Consider the following 27,133-nt stretch of genomic DNA (forward strand, 5'->3'; position numbering starts at 1 on the left):
ACTTGCCAATTCTATTCACTTTGACTCTCCAAAATAACATTTGAAGTTCCCTAATGTTCTCTTCTCTACCACACTACTTAGAAATTTATTCCATGTGTTTAATTGTTCTTTGTGTGAAGAAAAACCTTCTAAACATTGTGCAAAATTTGCCCTTAACAAGTTTCTATCCACATCCCCATGTTCAGGTTGAAGAATTAATTTTAATGTAACATCTGGAATCAACTCTACTAATTCACTTCATAATTGTATCACCTTCATATCACTTGCTATTCTTCATTTGCTTAAAGTAAAAAGGTTCAGCTTCTTCAATCTCTCCTCATAGCTCATACCTATCAGTAACGTAATAAGCCTAATCACACTGCTCAGGATTTTTTTCTAGCACTGCAATGCCTTTTTTTATAACGTGAAGACCAAAACTATAACCAGTAACCCAAATCAGGCCTCACCAGTGCGTTATATAACTTGTACATAACTTAACATTCTATTAGCCTTGTTGATCATTTCCATACACTGTCTTGATAGTGACAAGTCCACTATGACTCCTAGATCTTTCTCATAAAATGTACTTTCAAGTTTAGGAACTCCCTGTTTTTATAGAAATCTAACATTACTACTTCCTACATGTAATACCTTACCTTTATTTACATTAAATTTCATCTGCCACAGAATTGCCCAAGCCTGTATGCCCTCCAGGTCCCTCTGCAACTATTCTGCATTATGTGCCCTTTCAATTACTTTAATATTATCTCAAAATTTAAACATTTTACTGATCATTTATATATATATATTAAGGGTAGCGGCCCCAGCACTCATCCCTGAAGGACACTACTATTAACACCACATAATTGCTGCCTGTGTTTGAGCCAATTTTGTACCTGCCTACACAATGTGCCTTGAATTTTGCATTTCTTTTAGTTGATTACTAAATTTTCATATGGTACCTTATCAAAAATCCTTCTGAAAATCAAGACAAATATCATATGCACATCTCTTACCATATGCTTTTTTTGCTTCTTCCATATTATTGAAACATGATTTCACCTATCTGCGGTGGGTTGGCACCCTGCCCGGGATTGTTTCCTGCCTTGTGCCCTGTGTTGGCTGGGATTGGCTCCAGCAGACCCCCGTGACCCTGTGTTCGGATTCAGCGGGTTGGAAAATGGATGGATGGATGGATTTCACCTATTGAAATCCAGGTTGATAATTTGTTAATACACCTGTTCTTGACAAGTGCTGCTCAATCTATTCCTTAATAATTTTGTCCATTAATTTACCTGTGATGCATGATAAGCTTACTGTTATTTGCTTGGATCATCCCAATCACTTTTTATATGATGTTTTTGAATATGAACTGTACTAAAACATTGTAAAATGCATTATATTATGGTCACTAGAGCCTCAATCACAATCACATTTATAATTCAACATGCTTTGTTAAACAACAGTCATTGATTATATCCAAAAACTCCTGTTTTTGTGCTATGCTAGGACTAAGCCTAGCCTAGTTAAAATGTAATAATTTTTGAGTAATTAAAGTCCACCATAACTCTAATATCTCCCTCTAAAATTACCATTTTAATACTTTTAAAAAGATGCAAATTGAAACTATTGTCTGTATTAGGGGGTCTATAACATATCTTTAATATAAGACTTTCATACCAAATGCTTTTTAGCCATAACCAAATATTCACACTGAACTGTGGCTCTCCATTTCACTGAAGAGAAACTGCACTCAAATCCTGTTTAACATAAATCCCAATCTCCAACCTTATTGGGTCTTCATTTCTAAATAATGTGTACAAGTCTACGTTAAAAAAAATAATAATAATAATGATATTATAAATAATATAGGACATCTCCCCAATACTGATCCTCTTAAACCCAGGTACTCCATTATAAACAAATTAAATTCTTTCACCAGGATAGATTTAGATAGATAGATTTACCTGATTTATATAAAATAATTTCTCAACTGAGACCCTCCACCTGCGTCCTTGACCCAATACCAACAAGTTTTTTCAAAGAAGTATCGGGCGTGCTAATTGATAGTATTCTTGACATAGTAAACTCATCATTAGAATCTTCCCAGATTGTCTTCAGACTGCTGTAGTTAAACCCCTGCTCAAGAAAAATAATCCTGACTCCTCTGCTTTTGTAAATTTTAGACCTATTTCTAACCTGCCTTTAAGTAAAATTCTAGAGAAGGCAGTCATTATGCAGCTTAATGATCACCTCAATAAACATACTATTCTTGATAAGTTTTAGTCGGGTTTCAGAACAAATCGCAGTACAGAAACTGTACTCCCTAAAGTAGTAAATGACTTGCGGGTAAATGCAGACAGAGGCCATTTATCTGTTCTCATCCTCCTAGATCTGAGTGCCGCATTTGATACCATTGATCACAATATTCTTAGAAATCGCCTTAGACAATGGGTGGGTCTCTCTGGCTGTGTCTTAAATTGGTTTGAATCCTACCTGGCAGGTAGAAAATTCTTTGTTAGTTGTGGTAATTATACTTCAAAGACACATGATATTCTATATGGTGTTCCACAGGGCTCTATCCTGGGTCCGCTGCTCTTTTCGATTTACATGCTTCCATTAGGTCAGATTATCTCGGGGCATAACGTGAGCTACCACAGCTATGCTGATGACACACAACTGTATTTATCAATAGCGCCCGACGACCCCGACTCTCTTGATTCACTGACACAATGTCTTACTTGTGTTTCTGAATGGATGAGTAGTAATTTTCTCAAACTAAATAAAGAGAAAACAGAAATTTTAGTGATTGGCAAAAATTAATATAATGATGTTATTAGAAATAAACTTGATGCATTAGGATTAAAAATCAAGACGGAGGTAAAGAATTTAGGGGTAACTATTGACTCTGACCTGAATTTTAAATCACATATTAATCAGATTACTAGGACAGCATTTTTTCACTTAAGAAATATAGCAAAAGTTAGACCTTTTATAACGTTGCAAGATGCTGAGAAATTAGTTCATGCTGTTGTTTTCAGTCGACTAGATTGAAGACATCAATCGATTGCAACTAGTGCAGAATGCAGCTGCTAGAATTTTAACTAGGAAAAGAAAACCGAGCACATCTCTCCAGTTTTGATGTCACTACATTGGTTACTTGTGTCATTTAGAATTGATATTAAAATACAGTTTATGGTTTACAAAGCCTTAAATAATCTCGCTCCATCTTATATTTCGGAATGTCTTACACCTTACACTCCAAATCGTAACCTTAGATCTTCAAATGAGTGTCTGCTTAGAATTCCAAGAGCTAAACTTAAAAGAAGTGGTGAGGCGGCCTTCTGCTGTTATGCACCTAAAATCTGGAATAGCTTTCCAATAGGAATTCGCCAGGTTAATATGGTGCAGCCCTTTAAAACACTGCTGAAAACACATTACTTTAACATGGTTTTCTCATAGCTTCATTTTAGTTTAATCCTGATGCTCTGTATATTCAATTAATTATCATTATTATTCATAGTGGCTCCAAAATCTGTACTAACCCCTACTTTCTCTTCTGTTCTTTCTCCGGTTTTCTGTGGTGGCGATCTGCACCACCACAACCTAATCAAAGATGTCCCTATATGATGGATTAAAGGCCAGAAGTCCACATGAGCGTCATCATCAAGTACTTCTATGAGAACCCTGAATACAATGAGGACTGATTGAGGTCATTTATGTTAGGTAGAATGCCTAGAGGGGGCTGGGTGGTCCTGTGGCCTTGGAACCCCTGCAGATTTCATTTTTTTCTCCAGCCATCTGGAGTTTTTTTTTTTGTTTTTTCTGCCCTCCCCGGCCATTGGACCTTACTTTTATTCTATGTTAATTAGTGTTCTCTTATTTTAATTCTTATTTATTTTGTCTTTTTTCTCTTTCTTCATCATGTACAGCACTTTGAGCTACATTATTTGTATGAAAATGTGCTATATAAATAAATGTTGTTGTTATACTCATCCCCATCTCTATTATTTAGTAAGGTTTCTGTTATTCCTATTATATCATAGATATGTGCAGCTCCATATAAATCTATCTCACTTATTTTTTCATTCTTAACACTTTTGGTATTAAGACTAGCAATTTTAGTGTATTATCTACCTTCCTGGCGCCCTGCCCGGGGTTTGTTCCTGCCTTGCGTCGTGTGTTGGCTGGGATTGGCTCCAGCAGACCCCCGTGACCCTGTGCTAGGATATAGCGGGTTGGATAATGGATAATATAGGGTATATATAGTATGAGCTGAGTTGTTTGAAATGGACATTCAGGCAGGCACCCACATAGACATTTTGATGGCAATAGATATTTTATGTGAACGCACCTAAAGAAAGCTGGGTGTGTATAATATAAAGGTTATTAGCAATACAGCAATGGTTTAGCCCCTCCAACCCCTATCTTTCAGACCTCACTAGAGCCTGTACTTCAAGGACTGACTGATCTACCTTGCTTTGGATTTTAAATAGTGTACTAGAACTTTCAAAATTATCTTATATTTGTATTTATATTACTCCCTGTACCTTTATATGAAGTTCTAAACCTGCCCTGTTCTAAACTCACTGCTGTCTCATTTCCTAGTTTAAACAATCTTCAATTAAACTACTTATAAGTCTCTCCAATACATTGGTGCCCCTTCTGTTGAAATGCACCCTGCCATAGAAGAACAGGTGCCATCTGCTCAAGAAGTCCCAATACTTCATAGATTTAGGCTTGTCTATCCAACACCAAAATCTGAGCTATGGAGCATTAAGCTGTTAATATTCTGAATCTTATCTGGACTGGGCTGTGGCATAGGCAGAACTTTAGAGAAGTCCATCTTATCAATTCTCCACCTCAGCTTGGCATCTGAATTTTTAAATTTGGATTGCAGGACTGACAGCATGACCTGCCAACATGGACAATGACAACTGAATCCATCACCACTCTGGCCAAGAATTTATCCCTCCTTCTAGGGTGATTGCCTACCCGTGTAACTGGAACATAACAGACAGCATGAGACTCTGTCTCTGGAAACAACCTGCATCTTAGTTCCATTAATAACTGAGTCCCCCACTATCGCAACCCTATTTCTTGGGACTGGTTTGGAGGTAACCTATTGAATGTCTCATTGCTACTGTCCTGAAAACAGTTTGAAATTGTAAACTCTGAGGTTGATGATCCTGGCTAGCGTGCACCTCTTTCATTGTACATATGTCCAACCGTGACCCACCTGTTTCAACCTCGCTGATCTGGAGTCTCCTCTTGCAATACAACACAATGACCTATACTAAACTGCTGAAACCCCTGCCTTTTGTGCTCTTCACCTTCCCCATCCTCCTTTGAGAAGCTGTACAATGTTTTACTGTAGTAACTTATTATCTAGAATAATTCTTTCTCATATTCAATCATTTTTAACACTATTTCAGCAGCATCATTGTGGTTCCATTTTGCATCATGTCTTCCTTGCAGACAACACCATTTTCTTGATTATTACTGCTGGCAAAGGTGCTGATTGCCAATCATATTATTCTTTATGTTGTGTCATGTGATATGTGATGTGTCATGTGTCACATGATATTATCATGTTGACACTATAAAAATGGTAGCATGTTTACCATCCAAGCTTTGGATTAAAAACAAATTTAACAATAGTGATATTCCAAATGAAAAGTATGGGGTAAAACAAGGGTCTAATATCAAATTCATTGCAGAATTTCAAACACAAGGCAAAAAATACATTTTCAGCAAAGTATTTTTAGACAGAAGTAATTCCTCTTTGCTTTGTTTTTTGCTTTGTGTTTTAAATATCATAATCAATTTGGTATTAGACCCTTGACTTACTGAAGACTTTTCTTTTGGTTTATCACTAACGTTTTGCTACTTGGTCATTTTGGTCTTCAAAATTCACTCTTCACACTTACCATTTATTGCTTTGGTTATAATGCACAGCAGAAAGTGTGTCTGTTACTGACTATGATGAGTAAGAGAGCACCATTACATGTAAAAAAGAAAACAAAATGCTAGTTGTTTGATTCTCATGTTGTAAAGATCTAAAAATGCTAAACAGAAATCTGTCTTGGGACAGGCAAGAATCGAATGGTTAGGCAAACTTTTCCTGTTGGGGCCATCCAGAAGTCATTGTGTTGAATGCTTAGTCAGAAATGAAAAAAAAAAGAAAATAGAATTCTTTTTGAATATTTATTTTTAATTAAATTATTGAAATATCTGTCTCTTAAATAGGCTGCATCAAACATATTAATTGATGTATGCACAGTGATGTGCTGCAACAAAGAAGTGCCTTTGGCTGTGAAAAATAATGTGATAAAACCATTATCTCACCAAGGTTGTGTTAAACAAAAGAATGTAAAACAATGAAAGAAATACATTTTAAAATAAAACTTTGGTAAAATCAGAAAACTACAGCAAAATAAATGTGGTCTTCTGAATATCTCAGGAATGACAAGTAGGCAGGGACATTTTTTTGTATTTCCTTACACACAACAAAGAGAGTAAAGAGTTACTGCTGATGTCCACATGAGGACATCTACTCAAACCTGCGAGTATTGAAGAAAAAAAAAACAGATGGTGTGGGACTGTTTTCAACTTAGCCTTTGCCAACAAAGTAAAAATTGCAGGAGTTCTTCACAGTTGGCCTTATATAGCCCTTCATTGAGCAGTTAAATATAGCAGATGGCGTGTAGCTGTTACTGATGTAAGTTGCATTAACTGAATGAATATATTGAGGTCCTACTAAATTGAGCAGTTAAATACAGCAGATGGAGCCTAGCTGTTGTGGATGTTCATGCACAGATGAATGTCCTTAATACTACTCTCCAATGTGTACTTTCAGATGCCAATAGCACAAGGACATGGTAAATACTGTATTACTGATTTAATTGATCATAACGTCAACAAAATTAGTTAACCCAACAGTATGACTGTTGCCATTTTGTTGGATTATTATGGATATAACGTTAAATGCTAAAGGTGGTCTTTGGATATTTTAAGGCTGCAAGTATCATGGATATTACATAAATGGCTTTCTCATGAATTAATAGTATCATAGAATGTGTCTTGATTGTTTTTCAAATACTGTTTCTAGCTATTCCTTCAATTACGATACTTTTTGCATCTTGATAATGGTTAAGAAATAACACGTGCATGTCATGAAAACTTACAGGAGGGACACAACAAATTCTGAAAATACTTTAAGAAGATGATTTAATAAGATGAAGGGGCATTTAATTTGTGATAAAGTTCTCTTCAGTGCTGTGCAGTGAGCTTAACACCATTATGATACCTACTGCTAAACCCTGAATCTTGAAATGAAATAGGGTTTACAAAATGATTGGATGGTAAAAGACGTGTTAAAAATAGGATGAGTATATTTTTATTTTTTTAATAATCAATAATCACTGTAAGTAATAGTGAATTTTTGGCCATAATGTTAATGTCTTTTATCCACACCTGTTAGAATAAGCTGCACCAGATCAATACCATGTAAATAGCAAGCATGCTAAGAGCACATTCCTCCTTGAAATTTCACTACAGTCATTGAGTAACCTTCAAATATATTTGCTTTGAAGTAGACTTGGCTGACTATCAGAATAATAGCAACAGGATTCTCATGTCCTTGCCTGAATGATGCCAGGAGAAATTGACGAAGCAGACACTGCAGTGCTAGTAGAAGAAAGTACAGTTTTCAGGCTAGTCAGATGGTAGTCTCCTTTCACATGATCAGATGACTGTTGCATTTCCAACCGGTGAAGCTTTATAGAGAGAGTAATTAATTAAAATGAACAATGAACATTAGCCACACTGAATGTATAGTAGGAAAAGTGCTGAGAGATTAAATAAATGCTTGTACATATAAGACTATGGTTTCTGCCATCTGCTAATATTAACTTTATATAATAAAATCTGCATTGCAGTTGTGCAACGTGCAGTATATTATCACATACATGATTATATTAAAAGTAACTAATGATTCACAGACTGCATGGTTTAACAAAGTACATAATTTAAGAAGAAATTTAACTGTAATCTTTGATCTCCTGGGAGACTTCCTAAAAGACGAATTTCCAGAAATTAGAAACACACACAAGAAAATGCATGAGTTTAAATGCAACATGCTGTCTAAATGAAATCAAAATGAGGTTCTGTTGTGTAAATGTTCTGCTCTTTTATTCATAATATGAGAATGTCAGTAGGTAGCTGACAAAGGAACTATTACAGGTTGTATCTGTGCACTTCACACTTTTATTACTGCTTAATGTCATTTTTCTGTAGGTGAAGCAAATAAATGTCCTAATCAGTGAACTATTTCATGTGCATGTAAGAAATCCTTCACTAATGAGAATTTTTTCTTTCTGTATTCAAAGGCTTGTGGTTACATGATTTTGCTTTGCCCTATCTCTTGTGTATTGTTTTATAACAATGTAATTCCCAGAATTTTCCTTAATTTTTTAGCTTATTTACAAAAAACAAATGTTTCCAAAAAGTAAACATTCATGATGTCAGGACAGATGTGAAAATCATAATATACTGTATATTTTCAAGTTCTAATTTTGTGGCATATTAAAATGAGACTGTGTGATGAGTGTACATCAAGATTTTTAATGCACATTTTCTGCACAAAGGTATGCATGTAATGAAATCTAATTCACAATGAAAACTTTACCAGTAAATAAAACAAAATAAAAAATAATATTTACAGCTAGATTAGCTCATCATTTAATAGTAGGAAAAAGTATTTCACAAACAAACAAAATTATAAGATAATACACTGTGTGTGATTATTTCAATAAGTTGATATTATCTATAAATGAAGGAAGCAAAAATAATAACATTTTGATGCAGTCAAATGTGTAATAAATTTATTGTCAGAATGAAGTTGCTATAAGTCAGCTAATAATGTAATATTATCTGTAGATATTATGAAAACCTTGCATAGCCACCCTGTGTCACTGTGTGAACACTGTGTACACTGAAACTGAGTGGTTCTGCGTAAATCACTTATTAACCTGTGTTCACAAGCTACAAAATAGACATTCCAATAAGAAGTGCATTGAATTGAACATGAAAAGAATTTTGAGATCTTTTCATTATCTTTGGTAGACGCTGAATTGTGCAGTCACTAACTATATACCAACTCTAGAGCATAAGATAAAAAGTACAGTATTATCTGTTGCATTTAGGAATTACAACAAATGAAACTTTATCTTGAATATTCAGCAATAATCACAACATCTGAAGTGAATTCTCATTTATTATTAAATCTGCAATTTATCTTTAAATGTCTATGAACAAATGGGACTCTGTATTAAATGGCTTAAGCTTATTTGCCACCCTACCTCTTGCTGCACTTTATGCTGTACAGCTAGAAAACTCCTCTGTGTCTTTAGCTCCTCATCTGGAGTCGACACCACTGAAATGGCTGAAGGTGTAGGGCTTAGCTGCTGAAAGGTAAATATTATTTATAAATATTGTGGTCTTGGCAGTAACATATTATCAAATTTATTTTCCAAAAACAGCTGTAAAAGAAGATGCTATCGTCTGAATTAATATTTAGAATGTAATAGTGTTCCATGGACCATCAGTAAATGTCAAGGCTCAAATAATTGCACAGATTAGATGTTATATGTAATCAATTTTCACAAACTGCACACTATTTTGAAATTAATATCACTTGAGCAGAACCTATTGTGCAGTTTCTTGAGGCTACCTAAGTCATAGTGCAAATCTATACATTTGTAGGATCCATAGTAATGTTACTATTTTTCTTCTTTTTCTTCTGGCACATGATGGAAATGAGTGCATTCGGGCCTTCTGAGCAAAGACATACAAACTTGTCAGAATTACATTCAGGTCTTCCAAGCAAGCGTATTGAAACTTGCTGGTCCTGTTGTGATAGTTGTGCTTTCTTAATGATATTAAAATACTGTTGATTAGAAAAAAGTTGCACCTGCTGTGTCCACTGGATAAGTAACATTTTAATCAACATTCTATGGCTGTCTAATCCCAATCCAGCAAACACATCTACTGTATATAATGTCAGTCTATGGTGTCCCATCAATTCATTTCTTTCCAGCCTTTCTTTCTTTGGCATTCCCTTCAATGAAGAATGTGGCCATCACTTTTAGTTTATATTTCTTAACAAATACAATAGTAGATTATTTTTTTTAATTTACAATATCATTTTACAATGTTGCTACTCCATTTCTGTCCTCATGCTCACATTAAAAGTAAATGACACACACTACATATGATGTGTTAAATCATGAAATCATGTATTATTTTCAGGAATAAGGTGTAAACTCCACCACGTCCAAGTTTTCTAGCTTGCTGCAACTATTCCTTAGGCCAATAAATACAGTACAAAGATAATTTCACATTTTTTTTCTTCATAAATACAACTTTATTTTTTCTGTTTTCTAGGGTCATATGCGTGATTTGCTTGTTTCATACCATGCAAATGGGAGGCAGCTAAAGGGCACAAGAAAGAATAATTTCATGCCGGACCTGGGAGTGCACTACTCCTTTCTATGTTTCCTCTGCAGACCGACCACAGGAAATTCAACCTGAGCACAATGACGACACTTCCGGTTCTGGGACCGATGACATCACTTCCTGTTCCAGGTCAACAACATCACTTCCAGTTCATACTCAAATGACGTAATTTCCCCTGCCGGCTTTAAAACCTCCAATTTTTGTCTGTCTCACCAGTTCTGTTACGGACTAAAGTCTGTAAAGAACATTGCTTAAACCTTTTGCCTTTTTCAGCCAACTCTTCAGGGTGGCTGCCCCAAACCTTTTTGCACTGTCATTGGCATTAATTTCTCACTAGGAATTTAATAATCAAAATGTAGGCACACAAACTGTTTGCTAACAGTATATGCTTTAATAAATCAGAACAAATAACATTTATTCAATGTGGCAAGAGAACAGAATTTTTCTATACTGCAACATAACTAAATTGTTATGCTTACATTTAGACATGAACAAACATGTAGGGAGGAGAATCAGGATTCACCTTGCACAGTTCCTGCCCACCATTTATATTTTAAATTAGCTAATGTAGTTTTAGAAGGTTATGTTACATTATATTATATACTGTATGTTACACATAAGACTGTTTTCTCTGCCCATTGTTTTAATTTAAATATATTAAGTAGATATATAGTTTTTCTAAACATTAATATATTTTTCTAAATGCAAAAAGTTACAAATGGCACCTGAATTATACATTAAATGCAGTAATCACATGGGAACATGAAATAAATACTTTTTTATGCATGGTGTGATGGGAGGCAACACTGGATGGGTTTCTCAGTCAGGATGGCATTCCTTATCCTGGATGGGAATATAAAGTGGACATATGGGGGAGACAGCCTTTCAAGGCTGTATGCTTTCCCTGTACACTAGGTGGTAATGTCCCTGGGCCATTGCACCAATGGACAAACCTGCAGGGCATACTGGAAACTGTAGTCCCATTGAGCAGCCCTGCTTCCGTTTCGTGGGTGCCGCCAGGGGCAGCTACAGGGTATGGCTGTTGGTACTTTAAAGGGCTTCTGCCTAAACCAGAGGTGCTTCCTTTGTGCAATGTACTGGCACTGGAAGAATTCCTGGGTCCCGCATAAAATGTTCCTCCTCATCTCACTATTGGAATCAGAGTTGGGAGGAGGAGGAGGAGGAGAACACTTGCTGGAGGAGACTTGGTAGAAAAATGAAGGATTTCTGACATCTGTATTTAAGGCATAAACTTAAAATAAAAGGTTATCTGAACCTGTTACTGGGTTTGTACAGTTGTGTTGAGTGTTTCAAGACTCGAGACACTCCCCTGTTAGTAGCCACATGTAAAGATCTTACAGGTTACTCAGAAAAGCAATTAATAATACTAATAGTTTAATAACAGGTAAACAAAATACCATCAATATAAGTTAGGAGTATAATGTGACTGTCTTTGTGGTGCACCTGATATAAGGTAAACATGTCAACACAGAACAGCATGTGTATACATTTCTACTTCTCAGCATTAATTGATACTTTTTGTTTCCTTTTGCAAGTGAACTCACATAACTCAACTGCTCTGAACAATAATCTGATGCTAATGCATCTAATGAATAACATTATGCATAAAATAAAAATTGGTTGATTACTATAGTTCAGAATTATGATTGAGAAAATAGGAATTGCATGTCTGTCCAAACTATTTAATGTCTCTATGGTGTTCATTTTTGACAGTATTAAAAACTGTTTAAAAGGTATGGTAAAAGAACATTAGACTTTGGTAAAGACACTACTGTTATTTTACCTGCACTACTAAAGCTGTCAAAAGGATATAATCTGGTATTTTATTTATTTTTTTCTGGCTCTTTCTTGTTTATTTTCACTGAAACCATATGTGCAAAGTAGGGTTTGATGACCAAGAAATTATTTTTAACATTTATCTTTCATTTTGAGACACTTTAAACAATGTTAAAAATTTCCCTACAATGTATTTTTTTTATGGGAGCCTGCCACCATTTTTGGACTCCTGTTGTGAAGACAAAAGCCCCAGAATTTGCGTCACTTGAAGTCAGAAATGTCACGCTATTTAAGCTTGCATTGCTCTAGGCAGTTTTTGAAAGTTCTGGTTCATGAAATACTGCTCCATTTTCTTCAGTTTAAGATTAATGTTATAGCTCTTGTTTCTGATTTACTGATTCCCTGCTGTGCTAGGAACAGAATAAATTATTTAGGCTGTTTTGGCCCCAATCAAAGTTGCTTGCAACTTTATGATATGCATTATACAACACAAATATAGTAAATGTATATTACTGCATGAATACTTAATTGTCAGCAATTCAAGTCAAATTTAAGAAACTCTGACCTGCAAAAAACAATGGAAGACTAAACACAGAACTTGAAGATATGCACCAATAAAATAATTAACCTAAGATAGAAATGTTTTCATTGGTTATATGAATTAGTTATTAATAGGACTTACTTTTAACATGAAATATGTTCAATCCTGCACTGAACATATTCAAAAACTCTTGGTCCATGGCCTATTGGTTTAAGCATGCCTTTTCTGCTTTAATTCTGCCTTCTGTGACTTATTATGCAGTATTTAATAAAGGAAATATGACATTTAAAGTAGTATATTGAGCCACTGTTTACTTAGATTGCATAAATATTCCTGATAATGAAAAACATGTGGTTGCCAAGTTATTCTGAGACCAACTGTGGAAAAACTGGCATCGACTAGAAAACATTTTGTGCAGCATGCCAAATAAGAGCCTTGTCTGCTAAATATATGATAACAACTTTGTAAGAAATTTCTCAATGACAATTGAGAATCTCAAAGTTGGTTCACCACATCAGGCATAAACAAGACAAAGAACCTTTTAACAGCTTAAATTGTATGGAAACTTTAAGGTATTTTCATATTTTCATATGGCATACCATTTGCCTCAAATAAAGTAAATTAATAATAATAATACATTTCAAATCTCAAACATCAAGTGCAACTCAAAACACATTATTAGCAGAATTAGCAGAAAAATAATGACTAATTAGTTTGCAGAAATACAAATTTTAAGAGGTTGCATGAAAAATAAGGTGTTGCCAGTTGAGGAGGTGGCACAGGATAGGTGTAAACCGTGGTGAAATATATGGAAAGGAAAATTCACATCTGCAATTGGAGAGCTTTTCTGTGTGCCAGTGTGGGGAAGGAAAAGGCTGGCAATTAATATTGTGTCATGTCACTGTTAAAGGTGTTTTAGAAGAAAACACTGCTAATCAGAGAAGAGACAGAGGCCCTGAAGGAGTTAAGGATGGTCAATAGAATTACTCCAATGCAGAACACTGTGGTAGTGATATCTCACCTAGTAAGAGAGCAAGAACAAGCAGCCTGGCACATTCCTTAAAGGTCTATATTGTCAGCAGTTAGCTCAGAGCCCAGGCGTGTCATTTGTCCAAAGACTGATAAGTGTCACAGTTAGCTAACAGCTCTGAAATTTTAAAGGATAGTAGTGATTCAAGGACTTGGTCTGAACACATTTCTGGGATGATACATAAGTTCTCTCACTCTTGACATGAGATAACCAAGTCTGGAACAAAGAAATGATTAGGGCAAAAGCTCAGGAACTGAAAGAAAGGGGGCTATACATACAACGGGAGAGACAGAGATAAGAGATGAGAGAAAGTACTTGGTAATAGTTTGGGAGGCAGGAAGGTAAATGAAGAGGAGGTAAATGAATCCACTTGGGAGGTACAGAACAAAATCTGTATAGGTTGGCCCAGCAGGGTTATAGACGTTTTATTTTCTGCTTAATGTTGCTATAATACTTTGTGTGCTGAAAGTCATCCCTCTCTTGTATGTGTATGTGTGAGTGATGGCAGAATTCACAATAAGTAGACAGATAGATAAACAGACCTATAGATAGATAGGCAGATAGATAAACAGACCTACGTATATATACATATATAGCCACTCCCTACAGAGTTAGTTGGTCTCTAGGGGTATTTGAGATGATGACTTACTAGATGCTGCCAATAAAGCTAGAAAAGATGGCCAGTAGCGAATCTGGGGCATTGTGTCAGAGCTTTTATTTCATTCACTATTCTCTATTGAAAGGCACATTGCTAAGCAACAGGCTAAAAATAATAATAACCATTATTTTAAATGGGTCTTGTCAAAACTGAAAAAGGAAGAAGGGTTGATTAATAATTAATGTATGAAATTTTTGAAATTAATTATTTTGTATAAATTGAGCACAAAAGTCACTCCCATTGTATATATGCAGAACACGCATACTATAGCAGCTGACAGCTGGTTTATTATGTTCTAGATAGTGGTGGAAGGATAGCACTCTAATTTTAGAAATGTACAAAAAACATTAAACTCATCCACCCTTTACAACTATTTCCATCTACAAAACTCATAAATAAAAAATAGATAGATAGATAGATAGATAGATAGATAGATAGATAGATAGATAGATAGATAGATAGATAGATAGATAGATAGATAGATAGATAGATAGATAGATAGATAGATAGATAATTAAATAAAGCAAGCAGCTCCATTGAAGTAAAGATGTATACAATTGATTCATTAAAAAGCAATCAATAACATCCCATGACAGCATTAATTAACAATAAATACCTTCAAGGTCAGGTACCTTTGAAAGTAAAGTAGCAAAATTAAGAACCTGGCTTGTGTACTTTGTAAATTAGTATTCATTTCTCATTCATTGCTTGATGTATTGCACAAACTCTACTATAAATGTTTCAGGGCAGAAACCAGGACCTTATCTTAATATGGAAAAAGTAAACATTCATCCATTACTCTAATAAAGGAACCCCTTTCTTGTCAACTGCTAAATCACTCAACCAGTTTGGTCATTTAATTTATTTTCCTCTATAACTTGACATGATAACTTAATCACATATAAGATAGATAAGTAAACCACATCCATATACTTAAAGAGCGAATAAAAAGTATTCACCCCCTTGAGAGTTTTCACATTTTTTGTTATGCAACATTCAGTCATATTAAAAAACTTTAATGTTAAAATGAAAACAGATCTCTGCAAAGTGGTCCAGATTAATTACAGGTATAAAATAATAAAGAATTGATCACAAATACATATTCACCCCTTCATGTTAGTATTTAGTGGATGCAACTTTGTGCTCAGGTCTCTCTAACAGCTTTGCACATCTGGACACTACAACTTTTCCCCATTCTTTTTTGCTAAGCTGCTCAAACTCTGTAAGCTTGCATTAGGATATTGAGTGAACAGATTTTTCCAGATTTTTTGTCCAGGAACAAATTCTTAATTGAACTGACATCCTGGACTCTGACTCAGCCTTTCTAGGACATTAGCATTGTTTTTACACTAGAAAGCAAAAGTTCTTGCTAGACACAAGTTTCTTGCAGCTGCATTAGTATTTCCCTGTATTTTGCTGCATTTATTCTACTTTCTATCATAATAAACCTTCCTTCTGTACAGATGCATCCCCTCCAAGAAGCACAGTAGTGGCAGCATTATGCTGTGGTGTGTTTTTGATTCTGTGCAATATTTGGATTACGCCTTTATTCTGAAAGCCAAAAAGCTCAATTTTGGTCTTGTGAGACCACAGAACCTTTTTCCAGTAGACTTCCAAATCTCTCATGTGCATTCTTCCAAAGTCTTTTCAAGTTGTTTTGCATTTTCCTTTAAGGGCTCATTTATACTTCACACTCAGAACGCGCACTCATCATGGCTGCCACGTGTTCCCAACGTTAATTTGACGCGTCCTTTGAGCACATCCTCAGAAATTAAGGGCTGGTTTATACTTCATGCTTAGAACGCGTATGCACACACATCATGGCTTCCACGTGTTCCCAGTGTCCATTTTATGCATCCTCTGAGCTTGTCTTCAGAAATTAATGTGACTCGTGCACGAGTTCCAGTACCAGCAAAAGTCGGGGTTGGTTTTGCAATGTGATCAACTTGGAACGTGATGTCAGAGTCTCTGTTTACTATCTACATGTGATAGAAAGCCGCTATGCGGATCCTCCGGGATTGATGTGCATGCTTTGGTTTTGATGAATGGTTCGATGTGATGAAGCAAAATGTCGACATACAAATGCATTCATGGTGCTTTTATATTCCAACGTTGCATACTCCCCAACGTAATGACATGATGTTTTAAAAGTCTCACATACCATCTTCTGTACTGCCTTTTTTGGCACCTTCACAACAGCATCAGAATGTAAGGCAGCGTATTTGAGCCACAGAGAAAAAAAATTAAGAGCATGGTGAAGAGGTTTATTTTGTGATTAAAGCGGAAATTTTGGCTTTAATCTTGAAATGTCCACTTTAACCTCGTAGTTTACTTTATCATTAAAGCAGACTGTTGTAAACGTCATCTTAAAACCGACCCAGTTGTTAATCGCTATGTGCTTCTGGGGCATCCTCTTGAACTGACAGTAGCCACACACAGAACACATTACATTTATGATATTCCAGCTCTCTGCATATTTAGAATCCTTAGATTTATACTTGATATCATTTTCATGATGAAATAAATTAAATATGTACAGTATGTTACATTTTATAGATAAGTCGTTAACTTCATTTAAATAATGAATACTGATAATAATTACACATGTTCTGGTGGCACGGGGACAGCGCAGTCCCTTGTGTTCCCTGCCTGGAATCTGCATGTTTTCCTGGTGGGTTTCCACAGTGTGCTCTGGTTTCCTTCCAAAGACATGAAGGTTTGGGGATTTGGTGATGCTAAAGTGACACTAGCATTTGTATATGCTTGTGTTCACCTTGAGATGAGCTAATGCCCCGTCCTGGGATTCTGTTTCTTTCTTGCGCCGGATGCTTGCTGGAATGGGCACATCCATGGATTGATGGATGTAATCATTAAACATCCTTTTCAGAGATACTGTGGCAAGGTGTACTCAGAAATTAATGGATGCTTCAGACAATTCACAACACAGCGAAGCCAAATGTTTTCTCATCATGATGATTTCTCACATTGCCACTTGATGGAATCTTTCAGATTTACATAAAGTACACGCGCAAGTATAAACAGTAAAATGCTTGCATTGCAATAGTGACTGCTGGAGCATGCGTCGCGTCGCATGAAGTATAAACCTAGCCTAACAGTGGCTTTCTTTTTGCCATTTTCCACTGAAGGTGTGACATTTTGAAAGAACCGTTGTTGTCTGCACAGTCTCTCCAATCGCATCCACTATGACTTGTACCTACTTCTGATCTCATAGGTCCCTTGGTGGCCTTCCTCTCTAGTTATCTTCTTGCATAATTGCCCAATTTTTCTGGATGGCCTGCTCTAGGCAGATTCACAGCTGTGCCATCGTCTTTCCATTTCTTAATGATGGATTTAACCATATCCCAAGGGATAATCAAATATTATATTATATTATCATATATTATCTTATATCCATCCCCTGAATTGTGCTGTTTTTGTCTATACTGTGTACTCTAGGCCAGGGGTCTCCAATCACAGTCCTGGAGGGCCGCAGTGGCTGCAGGTTTTTGCTCCAACCCAATTGCTTAATAAGAAGCACTAATTGCTCAAGTAACACTTCTGCTTCACTTTAGTTGTCTCCCTCATTAAGATTTTGAATGCTTATTGCTTATTTTCACCTTAAACAGCTGTATTCATTCAGTTTTTAATGGATCCTAATTAGCAATAACATGCGAATGACAAAAGAGACCAGCATTTCTCCATTTGGCTTGTTACCATTTACGCCAGTGTGTATTTATCTTGCATTATTTGGTTTAATTAAATACTTGGAAGGAAAGTAAAGAGAAAAAAGTGAATGATTGAGAATTGCTCGTCCATTTTAGCCTTCAAATCATTTGGATGATATCCTTAGATAGGGGAAGAAAGTCTAGGATATGAGAATGACCTGACATAGCAGAGTTAAAGCACTAAAAAGCCATGAAATTAAATTATTGGTAGAACTGCTTTCTAATTAAGCAACCGGGTTAGAACAAAAACCTGCAGCCACTGCGGCCCTTCAGGACTGTGATTGGAGACCCCTGCTCTAGGCCACCATACTGACTCCCCTCAAGTTGGAACTTCCATATACAGGTACATGTTGTGGAGGATTGCCGGCTACATATTCTGGCCCTCACCCCCAGGCCACCAGGAGGAGCTCTCCCGACAGCATGATCGTGCCCCGAGTTCCAGCAGGGCCTCATGGACTATGTAGTGTTTATACACAGCCCTGCTGGATACCTTGGGGGCCACCTGGAGTCGCTGTAGGGGGGCTCGTGGACTCTTATGTGCCCTATAACCCGGGAGTACGTCACAGTCATGTGACAGGAAGGAACAACGTGCTCCCGGGTTGAAGAAAAGGACTGTTTACCCTGACCCGGAAGGGATAAGGAACTGTGGACTGATTGGGCAGGAACACCTCTGGGTCAGGGTGTATAAAAGGACTGTGGGAAAGCCCAGACACTGAGCTGAGCTGGGAGGTAGGAGGGCGAAATGTCTGGACGTGGAGGAGAGTATTATTGAGAGCTTATTTGTGATTTATGAGTATGGAGTGGAGGGTGCTTTGTGCACAGTATCATTATTTAATAAATAATAATTATACTTTTATCCGGTGTCTGGAGTGGTACCTGAGGGTTCAAGAGGTGGCTCCACGCCTCTACTGCGACAATGTATACTAACAATTGAAGCCCCTTGACTACAGGCAGGAGATCACCATTGAACTAATTCTGTGACTTCTAAAAGGAACTTTTGCACCAGTGAGAATTTAAATGTATCACATCAAACAGGGTGAATAATTAAGTGATTCATTATTTTGAGATTTATATTTGTAATTAATTTAGATCACCTTGAGATCTGTTTTCATTTTGACACTAATCAACATTTTCTGTTCATCAGTGTCAAAAAATCATATTAAATTCATTGCGATTCCAATGTATAACAATAAAATGCGAAAATTCCCAAGAGTGTGAATACTTGTTATAGGCATTGTGCTTTTATAATGAGGTCTACTGAAGGAATGTGGCACCCACACATAAAATTTCCTAGGTGAACTTTCTGGAAAAGTTATTTTTGCCTGATGCATTAAAACCTCTAAAAGAAAAATATCTTCCTCATGTTTGTACTTTGTAGCATCCCACTGTATAAGATTAATTTGTTATCTTACTTAGATTTTTTTAAACAAGTTTCTTGCTACATTCTACAAGCCCATCTTTAATTTATTTTGCTATATTATGCTTCCTTTATGAATAACTCCTGAAAATGATATCATTGATGCAGTTTAGTTCCACTCAGAGGACTACGAAATGATGAAACAAGTTCCTTTGCTGTTAGGTGTGAAATTAAATTCTGAACTTCAGGATGATGGTAAGCTGCTGTTTTTCAATTGACTGTGAAGGGTATTAATGTAGTGACACTGACAGGGTGGTATTAGGTTATGATATAAAATTTAAATACAGCAAGACTCATTTGTCATGTTAGTAAAAAGTTTGTTGCTGGACAGATTACAAATATTGAATACAAAAGTAATTGTATTTCTCCATTAGGAAATATTAAAATGGATGGAGAAAGCTGGGAGTGAAAATGTTACAGTATATGGCTATGTAGTTAGTTTAAGGAGCTCTTTAAGAGGAAAGGGAGGTTAAAGAATAAAAAAAGAAGGAAACGTAATTGCACACACATCCAGTTAGCAACTAGTATTTAAAAAACTGGCCAGTTACCTTTATCCTAGATTTAGTGTATTTCTTACAAGATTTAAAAATACTTTACTATATCAACTGAATTGCTTTCTTCAAATAGATATCTAGTATAATAAAACATTTTATATATAATTAAAATATAAACGGTGATATTTAACAGAATGCAGGAACACTCACTGACAAATCAATCTGCTCACTTTCTGAAGTGAATGTACAGTGTAAACATAATGGGGAAAGTCTATCATGGTAGGAAATAACACAGGTTGGGAACCATCCCTGAGTATGACACAGCATACTCAGCCACACTCTTTTACTCACTTAAATAGGGACAATTTATAGCTGTCACTCAGTCTAGCCTGATGTTTTTGGGATAAGAGGGAGAACTCAGGGGAAACGTATTCGAACACGATAAAAAAATGTAGGCTCCTCACAAGAGGTGTCACCTCCAAGAATTAAACCCAAACTCTGTGGGTCAATAATACAACATGTAATCCACAATTACTCATGGTATATTGGTGATAAAACATAGTCCATATAATAACAGTCTCATTTCAAGTTGAGTTTTAGGAGCAGTGTTTTTTTTTTTTTTTTTGGCAATAAATTTCAATCAGGTATTCAAACAAATATTATAATAAATTGTCTGAAGTCCTTTATTTATTTAGTTTCAAAGTGACAAAGTAATTTGTCCAGCAAATTGGGTTTAAACAAAAAAAAAAAAAAAGATTAGTGAAGGGGTTGGTAACAGTGAACAGTATTAATACAAGTAAGTGCTTTCCAGGCAGAGAAGAAACTCTTGAATAAATGTACATTGAAGCAAGCTTTATATATATATATATATATATATATATATATATATATATATATATATATATATATATATATATATATATACACATACACTGTATATATTGGAAAATAACAAAAAAATAATACCTCTAGAATTTCCTACCTTCCCAACTTGTATCCTCTTGGATATGGCATCAAATCTCTGATTTAATTCTGCTAACCTTGGCTCCACTACCACTCTGCAGTGTTCTCCACGATTCTTAATTAGTTCCTCGGCCTGAGTACGCACTACATCCATCTTCGCACCAGTGTCATTTAACTCAGATTTCAAATTCTGTAGGGTAGAATGAAGCAACTGCCGTCATCACATAAGAAACATAGTAGACCTAGTTATCAATAATAATTTCAGTGTTTGTTATATCACAACATGTGACGTTGCAGATCCTTAATATTGAACCTTCCTAAGTAAGCCAAGTGTGCTAGTAAGTGTTCATCAGCATTAATAGTAATACAATGACAAGTATCTTGAAGTACCCAAGAACCACCAGAATTCCCACAGGCAAAAATTAATTAATTCCTCCCCAAAATGAAGGTCTAACTACACCACTGCTTATAGAGCTACAACGTTAAAAAACTGTAACCTAAATCCCATTTTCATTGAGTTTACATAATGTTCTTAGATTTATTTATTTTTATGACTTAAATAACATTCTATCATTCATCCTCAACAAGCATTAGTGGACATAGTACTTGATGTCCTATAAGTCAGTGCTTCTCAAACACTAGGTTGTGAACCACTTTTGGTTTTTGGAAAATCACACTTGATTCATGAAGAAAATTATATGGGTAAAAGTGGGTTGCGACATGAAAGGGTTGAAAATTACTACTATAAGTTATAATTGCCATCATTAACACTAGAATTACCAGAGCCTACGAAAAAACTTGTAAATCCGTCCCACCTTAAATCGCGTCTTAAATCCGTTTGCACCTCTCCGCCAGAGTCCTTTGTCATCTAAATGTGCTGATAAACAAAAGCTACTAGCAGCCAGCTATTCCATCCCCCCACCGACTTAGAACGAATTTCTCCTAGCTCATGCCTTGCCTTGATTTGATTATCTGGGATTGAAGTGGAGTTTTAGAGTGGAAATAATATAGTGTTATTTGGAATACACGCATTTCATGTGTGTTCCGTTTCTATAGTAGTCTGTGCAAGCACATTTTTAAAACAGAAACGTTTTTCATATTCTAATAGTAAATGACAAAATGTAGGCATAAACTATATAACGCATGAAGCCTGAAGTCCATATATCAAAGAAACACTTTCACAAAAGGTACAAATAAGAGAACACGTGCGCTTTTATTCAAAAATATAACTGCACAAAAAAAAAAGCCACGTTAGCATGCCACATTGACACTCTTACTACAACCGCCGCGGTGGTGTAATGGTATCAGCTCCTGACTGGGGATCAGAGGGTGGCGAATTCGATCCCGCACGGCTCCACTTCGAGAAGTGAACTGCTCTTATTCTTACAATTTTAGAATAACAACATAAATTTGATTTCAGTCTGTAACAGCCGGTGTAACTTATGATACTGGTAAAGGTTAGCTTTTTTTTTTTTTTTTTTAATTCACTTTTCATTCTCGCAGTCGCATTCAGAATCAATCCATACAACCCCATCTGACATAAAGACGCGCGATAGGTCTGCAGTGTACCACGATGCATACTACCCCCCCCCCCCCCAAAAGGGTTCTGACACACAAACGCTGGCGAAGCTGCCTTCTTCGTATCTCACCGTCACTTGAAATCAGCAGTTCTTAGCATTGCACCACGCAAGCTGTCGTATCAACCACCAATTGTAACTTGCTTTCTTTATTCTTCGGTTATAGTCTTGAATAAAAGTACACTATTATTTATGTGAAAACAGCTGTGTCAGATGGGGTTGTATGGATTGATAAGCAGCTAAGAATTGCTGATTTCAAGTGACGGTGAGATACGAAGAAGGCAGCTTCGCCAGCGTTTGTGTGTCAGAACCCTTTTGGGGGGGGGGGGCGGTAGTATGCATCGTGGTACACTGCAGACCTATAGCGCGTCTTTATGTCAGATGGGGTTGTATGGATTGATTCTGAATGCGACTGCGAAAATGAAAAGTGAATTAAAAAAAAAAAAAAAAAAAGCTAACCTTTACCAGTATCATAAGTTACACCGGCTGTTACAGACTGAAATCAAATTTATGTTGTTATTCTAAAATTGTAAGAATAAGAGCAGTTCACTTCTCGAAGTGGAGCCGTGTGGGATCGAACTCGCCACCCTCTGATCCCCAGTCAGGAGCTGATACCATTACGCCACCACGGCGGTTGTAGTAAGAATGTCAATGTGGCATGCTAAAGTGGCTTTTTTTTTGTGCAGTTATATTTTTGAATAAAAGCGCACGTGTTCTCTTATTTGTACCTTTTGTGAAAGTGTTTCTTTGATATATGGACTTCAGGCTTCATGCGTTATATAGTTTATGCCTACATTTTGTCATTTACTATTAGAATATGAAAAACGTTTCTGTTTTAAAAATGTGCTTGCACAGACTGCTATAGAAACGGAACACACATGAAATGCGTGTATTCCAAATAACGCTATATTATTTCGACTCTAAAACTCCACTTCAATCCCAGATAATCAAATCAAGGCAAGGCATGAGCTAGGAGAAATTCGTTCTAAGTCGGTGGGGGGATGGAATAGCTGGCTGCTAGTAGCTTTTGTTTATCAGCACATTTAGATGACAAAGGACTCTGGCGGAGAGGTGCAAACGGATTTAAGACGCGATTTAAGGTGGGACGGATTTGCGAGTTTTTTCGTAGGCTCTGGTAATTCTAGTGTTAAAACTCTAAGCTTTATTCATATTTAAGAACTGTTCATTACATGTTTGGATGGGTTAAACTGTGGAAAAGTGATTCAACAGTTTCTACATTTACTAGCCTTTTCAGAAGTCAACAAAAGAAGAGCATAAAGAGATGCCAGGTAACATATAGCTGTTAAATGGAGGATTTGTTATAGGTTAAACTTCAAAACTGAAGAAGCGAAAGTGTGATTTACCAAAACAGAAATTTGAGAAAAAACAACAAAAATCAGGTTAGTGAATAAGCTCAAATTGAAATGGACAGTGTAAGCATTCCACTTAAGCACAAAGACAATATATTTCCTAAATTAAGACAAAAAGCTAAACATCATTTTGGATATCTTAAACCATGTAGACAAACTCACAGGTGGATTAAAATAATTTTAATCATCTAAAATAATTGCCAACTCACTGCAAATAGGAGATTCATTGGATTTTGCATTATAAAATGGTACTGACACAGAAATAACTCATTTGAATGAAAAATAACTTTAAGATTAATCACAGAGAGAAAACAGCTTTTACGTAATTGTTAAAACTCTCTTCACAATCTAATAGCCTGCTAATAAATACATTTTTAATAAACTCAGATTTACATTTATATTATTCCAATATGCAGAAAATTAATATTTCATAAATAAATACAATATACAAACTATATAAGATATTTTGCAATATACAGGATAAAATCAATAAAAGGTTGCAATGATGAATACCTTTAATACTTTCTCCTGTGAGTCTTGCTTTTCTGATTCGTCTAAAAGTATCTCAGCACGGTAAATCCAAGCAGTGATCTGTGCAATATTCTGGTCGAAAATCTCCATTTGGTTTTGATAATCCTTTGTGAAAGGATAAAGACAAAAATTAGTATATCCTTTAAAGTGCAAAATGGAAAATGAATGGAAGCAGATTGGTCATTGGCACTTATCGTCTCAACAACCAACAGAAGTGAAAATGTGTTATGACATTGCTTACAATGTTAGCCTTCTCTAGCAGAGCTCATCTGCTGACATTAGATTTGAAAAGAGTAGCACTATCTAAAATTAAGGCAGCGCAAGGTGTATATGCCTATAGTTTTTTATTTTTTGCAAATGCCACAGAGAACAAAGAGGTTTTAGTGTTTAATTTTGGTGACTAAAGGATTCCTACAAAATAGAGAAGTAAAAAAACACTCTCCTGCCTTAATTATGGAATTGTAAGAGCAGCTGATATTTCCTTTTGTTCTTCAAATTTCTTTAGTTATTTTTTTGATCTAGGAAACACTGTAATTATTAAAAACAACATGATTATATGTTAAAGCAAACACATTTTTGATATTGTATGCATAACAATAAGAATATAAGAACATTTTTGCAAAGTGAGAGAGGTGTAAAAACCCTCTCACTAGGGAAGGGCAATCCATGGAATCTGGAAATCCAGTTTATTTACCAGGTATAAAGATGTTTTATAATCTTCAGTCCTTCTAATTAAATGGCTATCAATAAATGGACTATTTAAAACTGGGCTACTTCAATCGTTTTAGTTTGGGCAATGAGGATTTCTGTGTATCCGCACCATATGACCCTCTTTATAAAAGCCTCAGCTTATATTTGGTAGGTATTTTATGCTTACCAGAAGAAGATTGAGCCACTCTTCAGCTCTTGATGTCACTGCTATCCAATTACAATTCAGAAGGCTGACTTTATCATCTACTAGGTTTTCTTTACCATGAAGAACAGCTTTTAGAGCTTCAGCCAATTCTGACACATTCTTAAGCTGCTGCTGGTGCTTCTCAGTTTCCTTTTGGATTGCCTGGGAATATTAATAAAGAAAATATATGCAAACAGTAGTATATAATAATAATATAATAATATAGGATATCAGTCTATGCCACTTTTATATCACTTGAATTGGAATCTGCTCTCTGTGAAAGCCATTGAACCACCACAAGAATATTTGTGGTACTTTTTTAACTACATGATGGTGTAAAATGAAAGTGTGTATTTAATGTGGTCAACCAACTAACTAACTGCATTCTATTATTGCTTTTTTTGTTGAATAAGACTCATTATTACAAACATATTTAATAAACAAAAACATAATAACTAACCTACTGATGAAGTAACTAAAACAATTTAATATGTTCCAACTTTCAGATCAAGTCACACATGAATGCACATGAATGTTACGCAATACATACATTATCTAACTTGTTTGTTAATTTGCATTTAGTCAGCAAATTGATTCAGATCACAAAGTCCATACAAATATGTATGTTAATGTAAAGTAATCATTTTGAACACTTTTGTCTATAGTGAACACTATGTGCACAACATCCTGGTCAAGCAATGCAGCAACTTCAGCACATTGATGACTGTAGCACCCTGCTCCATGGAGCACTCTAGGACTACAGGTTTTTTTTTTTTTCATTTATAATTAGACTCTATAACATATCAGGTCTGACAATTTTAGCACATTTTTGAAAAAGTTGAGTGTATTCTATATATTTTATAGAGTTGGTATATCTAACATTGTTATATATGTGGAGTGTTGTAACACTACAATAAAGTATACATGTATCAATATAAATGAAATATATGATTACTAATGGAAAAAAATACAGGTGACCCTTGTGGAACATAGGGTGAGCAAGCTAAGAAGCACTCTACTTTAAATGTAATTTTTTTAAAACATTCACACTTAGCAAGACTTTGTAATTACACTGGTGTACTCTCTAGGCAATGAGGCGTGTTATCTGTTGATAGTATAAATTGATATTCTGAAGGGTAAGTGCACAGCAAAATGATTTCAGTATGCTAAGGCAGGGTCTAATTAGTTTTTAAACTTTTCTGCAGAATTATCAATTACATTATTATTCAACAACCCCAAAGAAAGACTAGATCTCACTGGTAATAGGTTTCATGCTTTACCAATCTCATCCTAAGAGACTGTTGAAGAGGCAGGTTTGTACTGCAATGACTTTCGCAACAGGAGACAAATTCCTTCTTTAACTGAACTCTTCACTTACTTTCTAATTTATCAAGCACAAAAATACACACAAGTGGGTTTGACTTCAATAAGAACTTTTGAAAACATGTACAGTATATACAGTATGCCATTGGCGGCACAAATTTTGTACTGCCTAGCAGTGCTGTTCCACAGCTTTATGAACATGTCTTTTATACCTGGTTTGGCACTTATGCCTCCATAAGTTTTCACTTTATGCTTCCCCTTCATTCCACATCTCAGAGAAACACATGTTTAGTAAGCTGAAGACTCTAAACTGGT

At 35.6% G+C, this 27,133-nt stretch overlaps 1 protein-coding gene across 13 annotated transcripts in view; it reads right to left on the minus strand.

Annotated features, from left to right (window-relative positions):
• dmd (dystrophin) overlaps positions 1 to 27,133 on the minus strand; it is a 2,688,357-nt gene that overhangs the window by 1,522,783 nt on the left and 1,138,441 nt on the right. For 11 of the 13 annotated variants that reach the window (XM_051926236.1, XM_051926244.1, XM_051926245.1 and 8 more), the window contains 4 exons: positions 25,478 to 25,657; positions 24,583 to 24,705; positions 21,142 to 21,312; positions 9,342 to 9,446 (listed from right to left, as the gene is read on the minus strand). In XM_051926236.1, the coding sequence (XP_051782196.1) occupies positions 9,342 to 9,446; positions 21,142 to 21,312; positions 24,583 to 24,705; positions 25,478 to 25,657 (579 nt within the window). The remainder of the gene's footprint in view (positions 1 to 9,341; positions 9,447 to 21,141; positions 21,313 to 24,582; positions 24,706 to 25,477; positions 25,658 to 27,133) is intronic. The other 2 variants (XM_051926242.1, XM_051926250.1) reach the window with 1 other exon arrangement.

The sequence above is a fragment of the Erpetoichthys calabaricus genome, chromosome 4, assembly GCF_900747795.2.
Source record: "Erpetoichthys calabaricus chromosome 4, fErpCal1.3, whole genome shotgun sequence".
Taxonomy (NCBI): domain Eukaryota; kingdom Metazoa; phylum Chordata; class Cladistia; order Polypteriformes; family Polypteridae; genus Erpetoichthys; species Erpetoichthys calabaricus.